This window comes from Sorex araneus, chromosome 4, assembly GCF_027595985.1.
Source record: "Sorex araneus isolate mSorAra2 chromosome 4, mSorAra2.pri, whole genome shotgun sequence".
Lineage (NCBI taxonomy): Eukaryota > Metazoa > Chordata > Mammalia > Eulipotyphla > Soricidae > Sorex > Sorex araneus.
In genome coordinates this window covers 160642955-160659403 of record NC_073305.1, presented here as the reverse complement: position 1 = coordinate 160659403, position 16449 = coordinate 160642955, and the positions used below count along the sequence as shown (strand labels likewise).

Sequence of the window (16449 nt, the reverse complement as noted above, 5' to 3'; positions counted from 1 at the left end):
TAACCTCAAATATTTAGTAAACAAGTATTTATTGTGTTGTCATGGCAGTAGGTCTTTGATAGAGCCCATTCTGGAGCATCATCTGTGGGAAGATCAAGAGAGGAGGGAATGTTTGAGGAACAAAGTAAACTTTTAAAGCTTTCATGGACTTCTCACCACGTGGGCCTATCCATGGCCCAGCAGAATTGGTAATTGATACTCTCCAAGCACTTTACACACAACGCATGGCTCCTGCATTTATTGCTTTGATTTGTTGGAAACCTTCATGTGGAATGATGTGTTCGGCTTGTAGTGACCCATGAAGGGTAGGGATCAAGATCACCGACAGATGACGGATCATATTTCCGATGTCAAAATCCAGCTTGAGCAAGGAACTTGCTAAATTCTTTATTTCAAACATTTTTCGCAATGAACATTAAGTATTAGTATACCTCTTATACAGATTAAGTGATTAAGGTTTAGAGAATGGTTGGTCTTAAGATCTCAAAGGCAAAAGAGTCTCAATCTTAGCCAACTAATGTGGAAGGCAAAGTGCCTACCTTTGGCATGTTACTGACACTCCTAAGCTTGCCCTGGGAGGTGATAAACATTTATGTAGCTTATTTTCAGGATTGAAACCAAAAGGAAGCTCACTAAACTGCTTTACATTAACATGTCAATCAGCCTCTGCCAGCCACCTGGTCCCTGGTTTCCCCAGTGTTGTACTTACCTTGTTTTGCTGCTGTAATCTGTGGGCAGCATTTACAGAAAACAGTCCTGAAGGGAGGCCTGAGTGTCTGTTGCTTCTTCTTGGTAGATTGGTGAGAGGGTCAGATATGGAACAGATTGACGAGGGACAGATTTTAGGTTTCACTTCACTGTGGCAAAAGATGCCTGTCAGAAATCAGGCTTCTTACTTAACAATACTAGTTTTTTTTAAATACCACAAACCTCTTTAAAATGTCTTTGTGCGGGTCACAACTCTTAATAGATCTGACCCGAGAAGGATTTGAGTATTTGGCCTGCAAAGGAATCCCAAGCCCTGGGCTGCCTGGTTTGCTGGTGGGGCTCAAGAACAGTAGAAGAAAGAAACAGTTGTGGATGTGGGTTAATGCTGCTCCTCAGCTTCAGACTAAAGCTTTCTGGCCTTGTTTCTTGCCACAGCAAGAGATTGCCTAACAATTTATTGTTACTTATTAATTTTTGAATTGTTAAAGGCCTTTCAAAACACAAACGCCTAACAGGAAGTACTTAGCAATAAATGCCTGAGTATATAATGATCTGTGAATAATATACCACTTTCAATAAGACCATAGTCTTCTTTAATTAAATCATTTGTTTTGTATTTGGGGGCCACACTGGTGATGCTCGGGGCTTAATCCTGTCTTTGCACTCAGGAATCACCTGGTGGGAATGCTGGAAATTGAATTCTGGTTGACCCCATGCAAGTCACTGTACTATTGTTCTGTTCCATCAAATTAGTAAACTACAGATAAAAGTGAATTTTGACTTTATAAATGTTGTAATACTTTATAAATGTTGTAATTTTTTTTATAATCAGATGGAAAGTTTCCTGGAAATCACTTTCCAGATCAATCCTAAAAGCTAAATATAATGCTGTCAAATATGAGCCACTCTTTACCTTCATTTTATATTCTAGTTGGCAGGTTTTTAATATTTACTTATTCTTTATTGGATTATGCTACAGCATACATTGACAGTGGTCCAAGTTGGGAATAAGTATGTTTTCAACCCATCATAGACCCATTAGCTTATTGCTCAATAGATTTCCAGATAGATTCCCATTTATCCCATGTCAAAAGCTAAAATTAGCTTTTCTTCTTTAGTTTAATCCCTGATTAAAATAATAAATTTACTACAAAAACAAGCTTCTGCTCTTCCATCAACTCTCCTTCAGCCTAACTTTCTAGAAGGAAACTCTCTAGAAGGAGTAGACATAGAACATTGGTGTTTTAACCTCTGAAAGACTGTTATCCTTTTGTCATTGTTTTTGGTTTGGATTTTGAGACCACACCTAGTAGGGTCTACTCCTGGCTGTATGCTCAGGGATTACTCTTGGCAGGCTCAGGGAACCAAGTATCATGTGAGTGGGATCAAACCCAGGTTGGCCTCATACAAGGCAAGTACCATACTGCTATACTATCACTCCGACTGTCAAAATCGCTAATTCTTACGTTAGACTATAATTAAGATTTTCTGAACTGTTATTCCATTTTCAGTGGATAAATTATCCCATTCCAGCTTGCCCTTATGTTTGTGTATGGAAAATTGTATTTAGTGAGAGAGAAGTAGTAAAGTAAATAAGTAAAATCAATTTTCCCCATTGGATTTGTTTGTTTGTTTGTTTGGACTACATTCAGTGTTTCCCAGAGGCTACTGTAAGCTCAGTGCTCTCGGAACCACGAGTGTTAAGGCTCAAACATGGTCCTCCTGTAGGCTATGTATGTACTCAGTTCGTTGCATTTTTCTCTCTAGCCCTCAAATGTATTTTGAAAAAGTGATGCCTGAGTTATCCATCACATTTTGGATTAAATTAATTTTCTGAACTGCCTTTGCAATGTATCAGTATTTTAAAACATAAAGAATGGATTTCTATGGCATGGCGTGGGGGAGTTTTTAGTTTTCTTCACTGTAGGACTAAATCTATATCTAGATAATGCCCCACCTGTCCTTCTTTGGGAAGCTCATATTTACTACTGTATTTCCTGCTCCTGGCTTTAACGGTTTTAGAAAAATCTATTCGTGAATGGATGAACGCACTCAAGCCATGTCTAGTGCTATACCGGACACAGATGTACCTGTATTGCTCAGACCTCTACTCTAGACCTGATAGTGTCCTGTCATAATTTAGTTCTATTTCCACATTTAGAATGAGTACTTCAAAAAAAAATTTACTAATCACATGTGTGCCCCTTTATTTTAGTATTTCTTAATATTTGTATTTCCTTAGTACATGCTTCTTAAATGCTTGCCTTTAAGAAAAGAAGGAAGGAGGGAGATATATATGTAGCTGGCGGGTTAGGATAGATAGATGGATGAACAAAACAGATGCATAGATGGACAAAGGGAAACTCAAAGGGGAAAATAATCTTATCAATCTCCTGTGGCGCTGAACTGAGAGTAGGGCTTTGAGACTATTGGCATTAATGAGAAGCAGAGTGAGAGGTAACACTTCAGAGTTTAGGGCCCCACACAGCATGATACTGATGTGGTAAGAAGTACAAGAAGAATAAAGTCCATTATAATGTCAAAGAAAGAATACAGAAGGGAGATGTACTTAACCTAAAGGCTAGTTAGATTTTAGGTTAAGTACATCTAATAATTTTGCCTGTACTCAATATGCCAAAAACAGTAACAACGATGGTCCTCATTGCCCTGATCCTGAAAGAGCCCCCAATATGCCATCGGGCTACACTAGCACATGACAGGGACGAATAGAGATGTTACTGGTGCCCGCTCAAACAAATTGATGAACAATGGAATGACAGTGATACAGTGATAATATGCCCAACTCAGAAGAAAAATGACAATAATGTCTAAATCATTAATGGAAAAATGTTAAGAAAACAACCTAAGTACTGCATACTAGATGGCTACATTATTTAAAAAAGCATTATTCTAGGGTTTTGATAGTATAAAAATCTTGTTGATTCTAACCTCTTAGAAAAAGCAAACCCTGCATAAACAAAGCCTGTAGTTCTGTGGGTTTTAAGAACCTTAACACTATTATTCAAGATAATGTGTTCTTCACTTAGATACCTGTCTTATGCATGTCAATTTTGACAATTATGAATACAGAAGGTAATCATCACCATAAAGCCTGTGTTCTATAAATAGACTTATCTAACTGCCATTGTGAGTTACTTATCTATAATAGCAATCCTGAATAAACTCATTTGTCACAATCATTTCAGTTTGATGAATACTACACTAGAGACATGTACTTGATGACAATCTCCAACAAAAACTGATCCATCCATCGCTGTCTCTAAAATAATAATTATGTTTTCTGGCATTTGTATGTGCTTTCTTTGGTGATTCTCCAGGGACTGGATTCTATAACTACCAATCACTGAATCAATAACCATGAGAAGTAAAGCCTTGTTCAAAATTGTTCTAAAAGTTATGGCATTTTTGAGCAATACAAAATAATTGCACCGTCCTGTTTTCAGTAAAAAATAATGCATCTAGGGAACAAAAACTGTGCACAGATGACACATTTAACAAGTAGTCCCAGTAGGGTATAGTTAAGTCTTTATAAATATATCCTACAAAGTAGTTCTTCTAACAGGTTGAGAAATATCTATAATTTGTTTTCTGAGTCTTTAAATTAAATGGAATCATCTTTTAGTAGAGCTCTCAGGTTTTAGTAATTCAAATCCATCTTTAAGGAAAACAAAGTAGAAGAGCTGAAACTATTTTCTTAGGAATCAAAGTAAGTGTGCACTGGAAAAATGTTTTGTTTGAATACAAACTTTATGTCTTGGACAATCATTTCCATTTGAGTTCTAATTGCAGCTTTTCCAAGACGAGGCATAAATATGAGACGATTGGCTTGGAGGAACAGGCATGCAATTTGCCTATCTCCTATCAAGTCGTCTATATGATCTATGACTGCACCAGGTGTTGTAAAGAAATTATCTGGAACTGATTAAAACTCTGGAGAGGAATGGGGAAGACGCTTTCATTCTTTCAGGAGCGGTTCTTCCAGAGAGCGCGAGCGCCCTCTAGGTTGCATTACAACTGTGATGACGCCAAGGTGACCACTGCCACCAGCGAGTTATAGGGAAGGGGCCGGATTCCTCCCCTGGGAGAATGATCTGCACGGGACAAAAGAGACTGACGGCAGGAAGGAAAAACTGCTTGCGGCGGCCGACAAACTAAACGTACGCCGAGTTGACAGGCGCGCGTCCCCCACCGTTCCCCCCCCCCCACCTCCCCCTTACCCCATACACCCGCCGCCTTGTGTCATCTTCCTGTTCGGAAGTCTTAGTAGGTTGCTGGGACAGAACAGGGGGCGCCTGCTCCACCCGTCAGGTATCCGGTTGGAAGAAAAAACAGTCTCAACAACTTGATTCTCTCTGTGAAATGATCAGTTTAGCCGACCATCCGTCTCCAACCGCCGATCATTAGGGAAGGAGAGGAAGGAGCGCATCAGAAGTTCCTTTTCTGTTCTAACCGCAAATCATATGGTTGTCCCTCCTTTCTATTCTACTTAGAGCCCTGTAACTTAAATTCCATGCTCCTCCTGGAATGCAGGCGGCGGAGCTTCTTTGAGAAAAATGAACCCTGTGCATGTGTTTTGAATTTTTTTCTGGGCTGATTTGTGATGATAATCAGTCAAGTTACATTTCTTGTGTGTCTTGCTGGCGGTGTAATAAACACAGGGCACTGATGACTATAATTTTCTGGGTGATGTTGCAATGGAGGGAATAAACAGCCCAGTGTTGAACTTTGCAGCTTGCTCCCTTCCTGTATGTAAATTGCCTTTATAAAGTGGGGTTCACAACAGCGCCAGACTGCAGCCTGTAGCTCATGCTCCCTTGTCGTCATTAGTCATTAGCTTCCAGCCTTATCAGGCACCTGGCAGGAAAGCCTCTCCAGTCTCCACTAGGTTCTACCACCAGGCTGCCTCTTAGGTGAGGAAGAATGAAAGAAGAGACTCTAAAATCCCCGCTGAGAGGTGGGTAGGCTTTGTTACTATTATTTGGATAAAGTGGCTAAAATAAAGATGTTTTAGGAGTAGGGGCTGCTTGACTTGTGGGGGGAGGCAGAGGGAGGTGGGATATAGAAGGAATGATCAGTCTACTGTTTTCAAGATGAGCAAGAGTTCTTAATGTTTACAGAAATACATGAGCAGAAATCTTGATGGAATTTGGCATTTCTGGGCAGTTTTCATAAAATGTTCTCACCTAAATGTTGCAGAAATAGGGTTATGGTAGAATGTGGGGGAGGTGGGGAAAGGGGGTTGACATGAACAAAGTCATTATATGAAAAATCCATGTAAGTGGAAACAAAAAGGGGCTAGTTACATTAGATCCGCATATCAAGTTTAGGTAGTATCAAGTGTTGTTTGGGGTTTGGAGCCACACCCAGAGGTGCTTAGGGCTTGCTCTTGGCTCTGCATTTACGGATCACTCCTGGCTGGGTTCAGCTGGACCCTGGTTGGGGGCTGGAGCAATAGCACAGCGGGTAGGGCGTTTGCCTTGCACTCGGCCGACCCGGGTTCGATTCCCAGCATCCCATATGGTCCCCTGAGCACTGCCAGGAGTGATTCCTGAGTGCAGAGCCAGGAGTGACCCCTGTGCATCGCTGGGTGACCCAAAAAAAGCAAAAAAGCAAAAAAAAAAAAACAGCTGGACCCGGGTTGGCCACGTGCAAAGCAAGCGCTCTACCCACTGGACTATCTCTCTGGCCCTAGTAACAAGTGCTGTTTTAAACTGAGCTGAGAGCAGAATTTCTCAGCCAGTCTCCAAGGAGAGAGAAGTCTGTTTCTTTCTCCCGGTTTGAGAGCAAACCAAGGAACAGTTTAGGCTACAGATCTCATTAGGACAAATGAGGTGGTTGTGCCTGCAAAACAAATCCCTGCCCAAGACCAAAGAAAACCCGCTTCACCGGCTATTCTTGGTGTGACAGCTGTTATTCCCAAGTGTCTCAGCCCAAGCAGGCAAACCCCAAAATGGCAGAGCTCCTGGCAGCAAGGGGTCATGGCAGGCTGCAGCAGTAAGAGCCAGGTAGTTGGCCGTGCACGTCATGATAACTCGCTGCAACCCTTTTCTCGCTCGCGCCCAGACCAAGTGCATGCGGCTTCCCGATCAGCGCTGGCGCGACTCCCCGCGCCCCGGGTCTGTCCGCTGCAGCCGGGCATCTCGCAGCGACTGGCTTGCAGCGCACCTCTGCTCTGCAGGGCTTCCCTCTCGCCTCTCCCTCTCAGAGCTGCACAGGCTCGGAGCCAAAGTCTCAGTGTTAACGAGTCACAGTTGTTGTATTGTTGCTTGTTGTGGGGCGGAGAGGGAGGGTGGCACGGGAGCAAGAGATTAACTTTGTAAAACTTCTCCAGGATCGCCACCGAAATAAACCCGGGGCGGGAGAGGGGATCCCAGGACTAAGTAACGACTTTTTAAAACAATGCAATGGGTGAGGCTCGCGGAGTTCTCAGGTGGGATTATCTGAGACGGGATCCGGGAAGTCCAGGGAGCACCTGGGGATGCAGACCCCCGAGCCATCATCCTTGCTCGCCCCGGGTCATTCCAGGTCGCCCCCTGCGCGGAGCCACCGCTCACCTAACTCGCCTCTTCCTCACGTGTTCTTGGCACCGAGGGGATTAAAATTGTAAGGGAAAAACTTACATGCGGAACGGACAGAGTGTTCTGGGCGACTACTGGGGGCGGGGGCCGTGACATGCAGATTGTGGGTTTTTTCCCCTCCTTTAGTGCAGAGACGAACTTTATTTCCGCCCCCTCCCCTCCACATTCCTGACCTCTCCCTCCCCCCCCCCCTTTCCCTCTTTCTTGCCTTCCTTCCCCTTCCAAGTTCTGGGATTTTTCAGCCTCGCTCGGCTTTGGCCAAAAGCACAAAAAAGGCGTTTTCGGAAGCGGCTTGGCCGCGCACAAGGGCCATTTGTTTGTTTTGGGACCCGGGGCAGGAAATCTTGCCCGGCCTGAGTCACGGCGGCTCCTTCAAGGAAACGTCAGTTGTTCTCTGGTCGCCCTCGCTCGCCGCGCGCCCCTCGGACCGCTGCCGCCCATGGGGGAGATGCAGGGAGCGCTGGCCCGGGCCCGGCTCGAGTCGCTGCTCCGGCCGCGCCACAAAAAGCGGGTGGAGGCGCAGAAACGCAGCGAGTCCTTCCTGCTCACGGGACTGGGTAAGCGCGCGGGGGCCCGCACCCCGCGCCCCCCGGCTCCGCCGCAGGGGGCCCGAGGGGCTGGGGGAAGGCGCGGAGGGGCTGAGGCTGGGGTGGGCGCCGGAGGGAGCTGGGGGAGCAGCCCGGGGGGCCTGGCCGCAGGCTGACCCCTAAGACCAGAGCCGGCGGGGCCGCTCTCCGCGGGCGCCCGATGACCCGGGGGCCGCGGGGGAGCGTCGGGGGATGCACCAAGCGGGAGCTGGGGGAGGCTGGCCCGGGGGATTCCCGGCAACTGGTGGGCGTTCGGGACCCCCTGGTGTGAGTTGGACAAAGTGAGACTTGGAGAAACCCGGCCCCAAGCCGTTTCCCCCGGCGCCGCCGGAGCGCCGCGACTCTGATTTCCTTTGCAGGGTGGAATCAATGAGAAAAAAAAGTGGAAAATTACCCGGGCTCTCCCTCCCTCCCCGCCCCCGTCGCCCGCGGTTCCCCTCTCTCCCGCCGGGAAGCCGAGGGAGGCTGATAACAGCCCGGAGCGCCCGGCCCTCCCCGCTCCCTCCCGCCCCACCCCCTCCCTCCCGCCCCACCCCCTCCCTCCCGCCCCACCCCCTCCCTCCCGGGAACCTCCCGCCGCCCGTCCGCAGCCACCAGCCCGGGCGGCGCGGGGGGCGGGGGCGGGGCCGGGGCGGGGCCTGGCAGCGCCGTTTCCGCCTCGTCGCGTGAGCCCCACCCCCGGCCCCGCCCCCTGTGCCGGCGCAGCGCTTATAAGGCGGGCGGCGCGGCCCGAGCCCAGAGTGGGCTGAGTTGAGTCTCTTGAGCCTGTCTGCTCCCCGCGCGCGCGCGTCTGGCTATGACGGTGAAAACCGAGGCTGCTAGAGGCACCCTCACTTACTCCAGAATGAGGGGCATGGTAGCAATCCTGATCGGTGAGTGCAGGAATGGAACGACTTCTCCTTTAGGGTACCCCCGACATTGACTTGGTGTCCGAAGGTCTGGCGTCGTCTGTGTGTCATGGTGTGTTTGTGGCGTCGGTCCAATGTTACGCGGTCATCTAAATGTTTATTTCTCTTCTCATACACAGCTTTCATGAAACAGAGGAGGATGGGGCTGAACGACTTTATTCAGAAGATTGCCAATAACTCCTATGCTTGCAAACAGTAAGTTTGGCTGGGGGTTGTGGAGGAGAAAAATCAGTTTAGTTGGAATTTACCTGCCAGGGAAGACACTATCCTTGTTGGTTGAGATGCTGATCACCTCTCCCCGGGGGCAAGGACCCCTTTTCTCTTTACATTCTAATTTATGTTCTTAAGACACCTGATACAATTTTTTTTTAAGAACAATTTGGCTTGTTTTACAGGTGCAAGGACATTTTTTGTTTGCTCAATTCACCCTTTTTTCTCCGAGAGTAACTCTCGGTCTGTATTCGAGCCGGGTTCGGTTTTTTCATATAGCTGTTAATTTCTTTGACTCATGTGGTTGTTCCTATCTATGTTAAGCACTGGGGTAGTCTTTCAATTCCCAGGAAGTTGAGCCAGAAACTCTACTGTCGGTGCGGGTGTGCCCTCTGGTGGTGAGTTGGGAGGCGCTAAATCGTTTATTCCTTCTCTGCAGCCCTGAAGTTCAGTCCATTTTGAAAATCTCCCCAACGCAGGAGCCTGAGCTTATGAATGCCAACCCTTCTCCTCCAGTAAGTAGTCTCTTTTTGTTTTTACATCTGTGGAGGAATCTTGTAAATGAGTCAGTATTCCTGCATTGATTAATTGAAAGAGCATTTCTAGAGGTTAGTGTCAAGGCAGGAATGCCTAGGACATGGCATAACAAGTGACATAAGCACTTAAGTATTGAGTCCATGGAGTATTCTTAAAAGCATATTGCATCAAGTTTTAGCTGTTTACGAAGATATGATTGTGTATATTTTCATTACCCTTTGCTTCAAATATTAACATGTATGATGATAAGTAATTTTAAGTGTGTTTTAGCTACCAGTTGCAAATGTCATATCGTTTTATGTTTTCTGATTCTTATTGTTAGTGTTTTCCTTTGTGAAGCTAGGATATTAAGGTTTTTTTTTTTTCTCCTCTTCCCTAGCCAAGTCCTTCTCAACAAATCAACCTTGGCCCATCATCCAATCCTCATGCTAAACCATCTGACTTTCACTTCTTGAAAGTGATTGGGAAAGGCAGTTTTGGAAAGGTAATTGGAAATCTCAAAGACCTCATTTTTGTGGTGCACTTGCATGTGTACCATTTTTGAAGAAGGAAAAAAAAACATTTAAAATTACCACATTCTTGAATGTGGGTAACTAATGATTTATTTTTTTCCCCTGAAACTTCAGGTTCTTCTGGCAAGACACAAAGCAGAAGAAGCATTCTATGCTGTCAAAGTTTTGCAGAAGAAAGCAATCCTGAAAAAGAAAGAGGTATGAGTTGTACTTCATGGGTTGAGGCTGGAGCTAGCCCTTCATTGAATAATATCATTTTTTTTTTTAATTTTTTTGGTGCCAAGTTAAAATTTGCCACTAATGCTTAATTGCCCTTTTTCTAGGAAAAGCATATTATGTCTGAGCGGAATGTTCTGCTGAAGAATGTGAAACACCCTTTCCTGGTGGGACTTCACTTCTCTTTCCAGACTGCTGACAAACTGTATTTTGTCCTCGACTACATTAATGGTGGCGAGGTGAGCACGGCAACAGGAGCGGGACTAACCTTTGCATCTCTGTGCTCGACCTCCTTGTTTTTTAGAAGAAAACTTTTAAATGCTGCTTAGGGAGAAAAAGTTACCAGAATTAGCTTTTCCTTTCATGTGCCAGGCTTCAAATAGTTAATAGACTATTTAGGGCCTTTTCCTGCGATTGTTCTCTTTAGCTATATATGTCAAGACTAATCAAATGTATTGTTAGTGGCCTTTGGCAGCCCAGACTAACATTGGTTCTGTCTCTCCTCCAGTTGTTCTACCATCTTCAGAGGGAGCGCTGCTTCCTGGAACCACGGGCCCGCTTCTATGCTGCTGAAATAGCCAGTGCCTTGGGTTACCTGCACTCCCTGAACATCGTTTATAGGTGAGCTTGCAAGCACTGAAAGTTACCCTCCTGGATAGCCTTTCCTGGGGCCTAAAAATAATTTGTATCTTTTTCCAGCTCAATCACCTAAAGCCAAATCCCTAGCATGTGAGCCGCCTTATAAACTCCAGGCCACTAGGGAATGAGCTGGCTAGGTCTAATCTAATAGCAGAACAAGGACTCCCATATTCACTGTACAACTCCTACGAGTTTAAGTTGCTTCTAATAACCTTCCCAAAGGGTTTTTGCAAAAATTTTGAAATTACTTAATGCAACTAACTACTTTTCTATTCTTTTTTTTTTCTCCCAGAGACTTAAAGCCAGAGAATATTTTGCTGGATTCCCAGGGACACATTGTCCTGACTGACTTCGGACTCTGCAAAGAAAACATCGAACACAACGGCACAACATCCACCTTCTGCGGCACACCTGAGGTAGGTGTCCCCTTCCCAGAGATCCTTTCAACTACAGAAGCAGTGAACTATGCCAGAGATTTCCTAGCCCAAATTTAGGACCGGTCATTACATGTGCTGCTAAATACATCATGAAAAAAATCCCAAGACCGTCTTATTTTGCTTTCACTCAAATGAGTTGGGGCTTTAGTTGTTTTGCTTTTGGCAAGATCCGCATCATAAAGGTGTCTGTCTGATCTCCAAGTAGTAGATGCCAGTAGTTGAGTGCCCCATAGTTTCCTAAAGCATCACTCCTTACCAGTGGACCTGAGGTGTTTCAGCCCTTCTGAAAACATACCTAGGCCTGGGATGGCCTACTTAACACGAACTCTAGGACTCTAACACTTTACTTTGTCTCTCTTTCAGTACCTTGCGCCTGAGGTGCTTCATAAGCAGCCTTATGACAGGACCGTGGACTGGTGGTGCCTAGGTGCCGTTTTATATGAGATGCTATACGGCCTGGTGAGTAGCTGGTTGAGCATTAGAGAATTACTGCCCTGAAACATGTAGAACATTAGTCTCAAAACCAAGACCGTATCTGTGCACACATGTCCCATGGTAGAACTGGCCATTATCTTGCCCATAGAGTACCTTGTCAGACACTGATGACGACGAAGGCAAATTAGGGTTTTTTTTGTCTTTTAACTTTCCAGATTTTCTTTTTTCCAAATTCACATCTGACTAGATCTGAGCAGATGTTACATAGTGTGAGTTAAAAACAAGAATCAGTATCAACCTCCTAAGAAAGGTTGGAGGTAAACCAAAAAATGAAGAACTTGGGGCTAGAAATATGGGGTCTAGCACTGAGACTTTGAGCGTGCAAGGCCCTAGGTACAGCAGCCAGGGCAACTTGAAAAAACAATCCCAAGCACCACTGGGTGTGGCCCTCCCACCAAAAAAATGTCAAGGGCAAAGAGAACATTAAGGAAAAGACTATCAGATGTCAAATGCAGCCAAATTAATTGCAGTTTGAATCTTTTTTTTCTCTTATGGTAACGTGCTCTACCATTTCCTCCTTTCTACTAGCCTCCGTTTTACAGTCGAAATACTGCTGAGATGTATGACAACATTTTGAACAAGCCTCTCCAGTTGAAGCCAAATATTACAAACTCTGCAAGACACCTCCTGGAGGGCCTCCTGCAGAAGGACAGGACAAAGAGACTGGGTGCCAAGGACGACTTTGTAAGTCATCTTGTCCACTCTTCTAGGCTGTCGGGGAAACAGAGTTGAACCTCACTGCCCTTCAAATCCCACTTGTCTAAATTCATCTCCGGTTTCTTCTCAACAGATGGAGATTAAGAGTCACGTCTTCTTTTCCCTAATTAACTGGGACGATCTCATTAATAAGAAGATTACTCCTCCTTTTAACCCAAATGTGGTAAGTTAACTGTTCTAAGTCTAGAGAGACCCAAGGGACTTTTCTTTGAAGTCTCAGTTGCCGTGGTTGTGTGGGGAACTACCTCCCAATACGAATAGGTTTTATTTATTGGTTTCACTTAAGTCCAACTTCATTCATTCATTGTTTTGAGCTCTTGGTTCCACAAGGACCAAAGGGCCCATGCAAAACACTGTCCTCACTTAAACTTTGTCTAGCCTCAGGCTTGTGCTTATAATGGACAGTTATTATGGTAGTTTCCATAGGACAGCTGGGGATAGAGTTGAGTGCCAGGAGTTGGAGCCTGAAGGAGAATTTCCCTGCCCTGTGTCCAGTAGGGGTTCTTGAATGAGTGTTGTTTTCTCTCCCTGCACTAGAGCGGCCCCAGCGACCTGCGGCACTTTGACCCCGAGTTTACCGAGGAGCCAGTCCCCAACTCCATTGGCCGGTCTCCCGACAGCATCCTCCTCACAGCCAGCGTCAAGGAAGCCGCGGAGGCCTTCCTGGGCTTCTCCTACGCCCCGCCTGTGGACTCCTTCCTCTGAACAGTCTGGGGCATGGTTGCAAAGGATTTTGTGTGTGTGTTCAGATGTTTGAGTTAGCGTTGATGGCGGAGCTGCCAGCTGACAGGACATCTTACGAGAGAATTTGCACATCTCTGGAAGCTTGCACATTTTGGCAATCTTAATTGCGCGCTGTTTGCTGGAAGCTTTTCGAAGAGCACATCTTCCTCAGTGAGCTCATGAGGTTTTCATTTTTATTCTTCCTTCCAACGTGGTGCTATCTCTGGAATGAGCATCCATCCGAGGGCCGCCTTAGACAGATGCAGTGGTCTCTGTTAGGAGATGCTGCCCTAAGAAAGATCTTCTGAAAGGTCTGTCTGGGCCATGATAAAGAATCTTATGAAATGTGCCTTTTCTGATGAGATCATGTTAGCTCCAAAGCTTTATCCTATATTGCAGAGTGTTTGTTTCAGTTCTTTATTTTCTTTTGTGGACTTGGTGTGTGAACAGTGGTATGAGTGCAGTTGCCTGATCACTGATGGATTTCCATATAAGCATCAATGTGACGCTTGCGGGGACACTACAATGTGCGACATTGTTTGTTTCTTCCATATTTGGAAGATAAATTTATGTGTAGACTGTTTTCTGTTTTTTGTAAGATATAGTTAACTAAAATTTATTGAAATGGTCTTGCAATGACTAGTATCCAGATGCTTAAAGAAAGCATTGCTGCTACAAATATTTCTATTTTTAGAAAGGGTTTTTATGGACCAATGCCCCAGTTGTCAGTCAAAGTCTGGTGTTTTCATTGTTTAAAATGTCACCTGTAAATGGGCATTATTTATGGGGTGGTTTTTTTTTTTTTTGCATTCCTGATAATTATATGTATTATATAAAGGAAGTCTGTACATTGGGTTATAACACTAGTATATTTAAACTTACAGGCTTAATTTGTAATGTAAATCACCAATTTAATGTACTGTAATTAACATAGATATAATATGTACAATACCCCTTTCCTACCACACAACTTTTTTTGTGTGCGATAAACCAATTTTGGTTTGCAATAAAACCTTGAAAAATATTTACATAAATTGTGTCTTGTGTGTTGTGTGTATGTCAGTTAAGGGGACAATTATGAGCCCCTTAAAAATTGAAAACCAAAAAACACAGCAGTATTTTCCAACAAATACCCCCAATAGCAGTTGCTTCTTACACCAGGGGAGTTTAAGGATAACATAAAAGCAGCTTATATTCCAGGTCTTGGCAGCATTTTGTAGTGTCAGTCATTCATATATGCATCTAAACAAATCTTTTTCAATGTACCTGTCTTGCAAGGACAGACATGAAGTAATATTCCTTATTTTTATTGCCCGCCCTGTGAAGTTGACTATTCTGACTTCAGGCTTGTCTGACTAACAGGCAAGTCAACAAATAGTGGAGTGCACACACTGGGCCAGTCTCTTGTTCTTAGTTCTGGGGGTTGAGCTGTGACTAACACAGTTCTGTGTCTCTAAAGGAATCTAATGGAATAAGCAAACTTTGAAATATCAGTGCAAGTGGTGGAAAATGCCTCCAAAGGAGGCTGAGAGTATTCATAAGTGAATATCATTAATAAGAAACAGTTGGTGTAGAGCTTTGCATTTCGGAGAATACCCATGGCTGTTTTGAAACCAGTGCTGGCCCAGAAAAACCAGAGGGAAACTTTTCAAGCCAAGGTGCGCCCCCACCAAGACCTGCATGCATTCAGCAAAGGCTGTTCCTAGAGCCCATTGGGATATTGTGCCAGAAGGGATGTTGGAAGACCAATAGGTCATGTGTCCAACTGGAGTTTTTTTTACACCCATTCCTAGGAACCCTTAAAATTGATCTTGCTGCTGTGTTTAGCATCTCTATCTCCTTCATTCCCTCCTCTCTGCTTGCACAGCAATTTCCCCCCAGGGAAAGTTGTGGTCTTGTTCCCTTCCATCATGAATTAAGGTTCTTAGAACTCATCTCACCCCACCTAACCATATATCATAAGGAATGAACAGGATATTGAGTTCTTGCCCCTTCACAATCTAATGATGCAAAGGGTCAAGTTAAGTCAGTGACTATTTACAGAAGTTGAGTTACAACTACTACAGAGGTATTAAATATTTTTTTAGACTTAAAACTTTTTTATTTCATATAAGTAAAAAATAATTCAAATAATTCAATTGTTCATTTATATATACAAATGTAATCAATAATCACATTTATTATTATGACTATTTAAATGACTTCTACCTTACTTTATTTATTCTAATTACTTTCAGTGTCTTTTCTCACATAAGTTGTGAATTGTAGGATTATTGTTTTCAATGTCAAATCAAAGGACTGATGTTGATGGGAAAATTTTGTATTTTCAAATCTCAAGTATAATTTGCTTTTTTATGTTCAGGAAATATATTTCTAGTTTACAGAATGTTTTAATAAGGAATTGATTTGAAATTGTATTAAATATTCTTGATGTCAATAAAATAATTGCATTTACTTATCCTTTGATCTATTGATGAACTGAGTTAGGAATTATTCACATGGAGTCTCCCTGATCTTTTTTTTTTTTTTAATTCTGGTGTACCTCACAAGAAATTCTTTTTTTTTTAATTGAATTACCATGAGATACACAGTTACAAGGTTGTTCATGCTTGGGTTTCAATCATACAATGTTCCAATACCCATCCCTTCACCAGTGTACATTTCTCACCACCAATGTCCCAATGTCCCCAGTTTTTCCCTTTCCCACCCCCCCAGCCTGCCTCTATGGCAAGCACTTTTCTTCTCTCTCTCTCTCTCTCTCTCTCTCTCTCTCTCTCTCTCTCTCTCTCTCTCTCTCTCTCTCTTTCCCCCCAGCCCCCGCACGCGCGCATGCGCGTTTTCTCTCTCTCCCCCACTCTGTCTTTCTTTCCTTCTCGACATTATGCTTGTACTATAGTACTGAGAGGTTATCATGTTTGTTCCTTTACCTACTTTCAACACTCAGTTCCTGTCCAGAGTAATCATTTCCAACAAGCATTGTCTTACTAGTCCCTTCTTTATCTTAACTGCCGTACCCCTGTCCTTCCACTTTGGCCATCTTCCACCCTTGGATGGGATTAAACTGAATCTCCTAACAAAGTCAAATGCCAAAATAAGACTATCATGACCAAGAGAACCTAAAATCTGCCTTTTTCCTCCTAAAAACTGAGGCAACCACTGAC

The 16449-nt window shown here is 44.1% G+C and overlaps 1 protein-coding gene across 4 annotated transcripts in view; it reads left to right on the top strand.

The window, feature by feature from the left end:
* Positions 1-15746, top strand: part of SGK1 (serum/glucocorticoid regulated kinase 1) — a 133253-nt gene extending 117507 nt beyond the window's left edge. Inside the window, exons 1-12 of one of the 4 annotated variants that reach the window (XM_055135258.1) lie at positions 5574-5683; positions 8922-8997; positions 9452-9527; positions 9929-10033; positions 10176-10259; positions 10385-10516; positions 10786-10898; positions 11209-11332; positions 11717-11812; positions 12377-12532; positions 12639-12728; positions 13103-15746. In XM_055135258.1, coding sequence (XP_054991233.1) covers positions 5650-5683; positions 8922-8997; positions 9452-9527; positions 9929-10033; positions 10176-10259; positions 10385-10516; positions 10786-10898; positions 11209-11332; positions 11717-11812; positions 12377-12532; positions 12639-12728; positions 13103-13270 — 1254 coding nt within the window. In that variant the 5' untranslated portion in view covers positions 5574-5649 and the 3' untranslated portion in view covers positions 13271-15746. Of the gene's footprint in view, positions 1-5573; positions 5684-7611; positions 7865-8609; positions 8767-8921; positions 8998-9451; positions 9528-9928; positions 10034-10175; positions 10260-10384; positions 10517-10785; positions 10899-11208; positions 11333-11716; positions 11813-12376; positions 12533-12638; positions 12729-13102 lie in introns of those variants that run through there. The other 3 variants (XM_055135256.1, XM_055135257.1, XM_012932864.2) reach the window with 3 other exon arrangements.
* Positions 15747-16449: the final 703 nt, after the last annotated feature.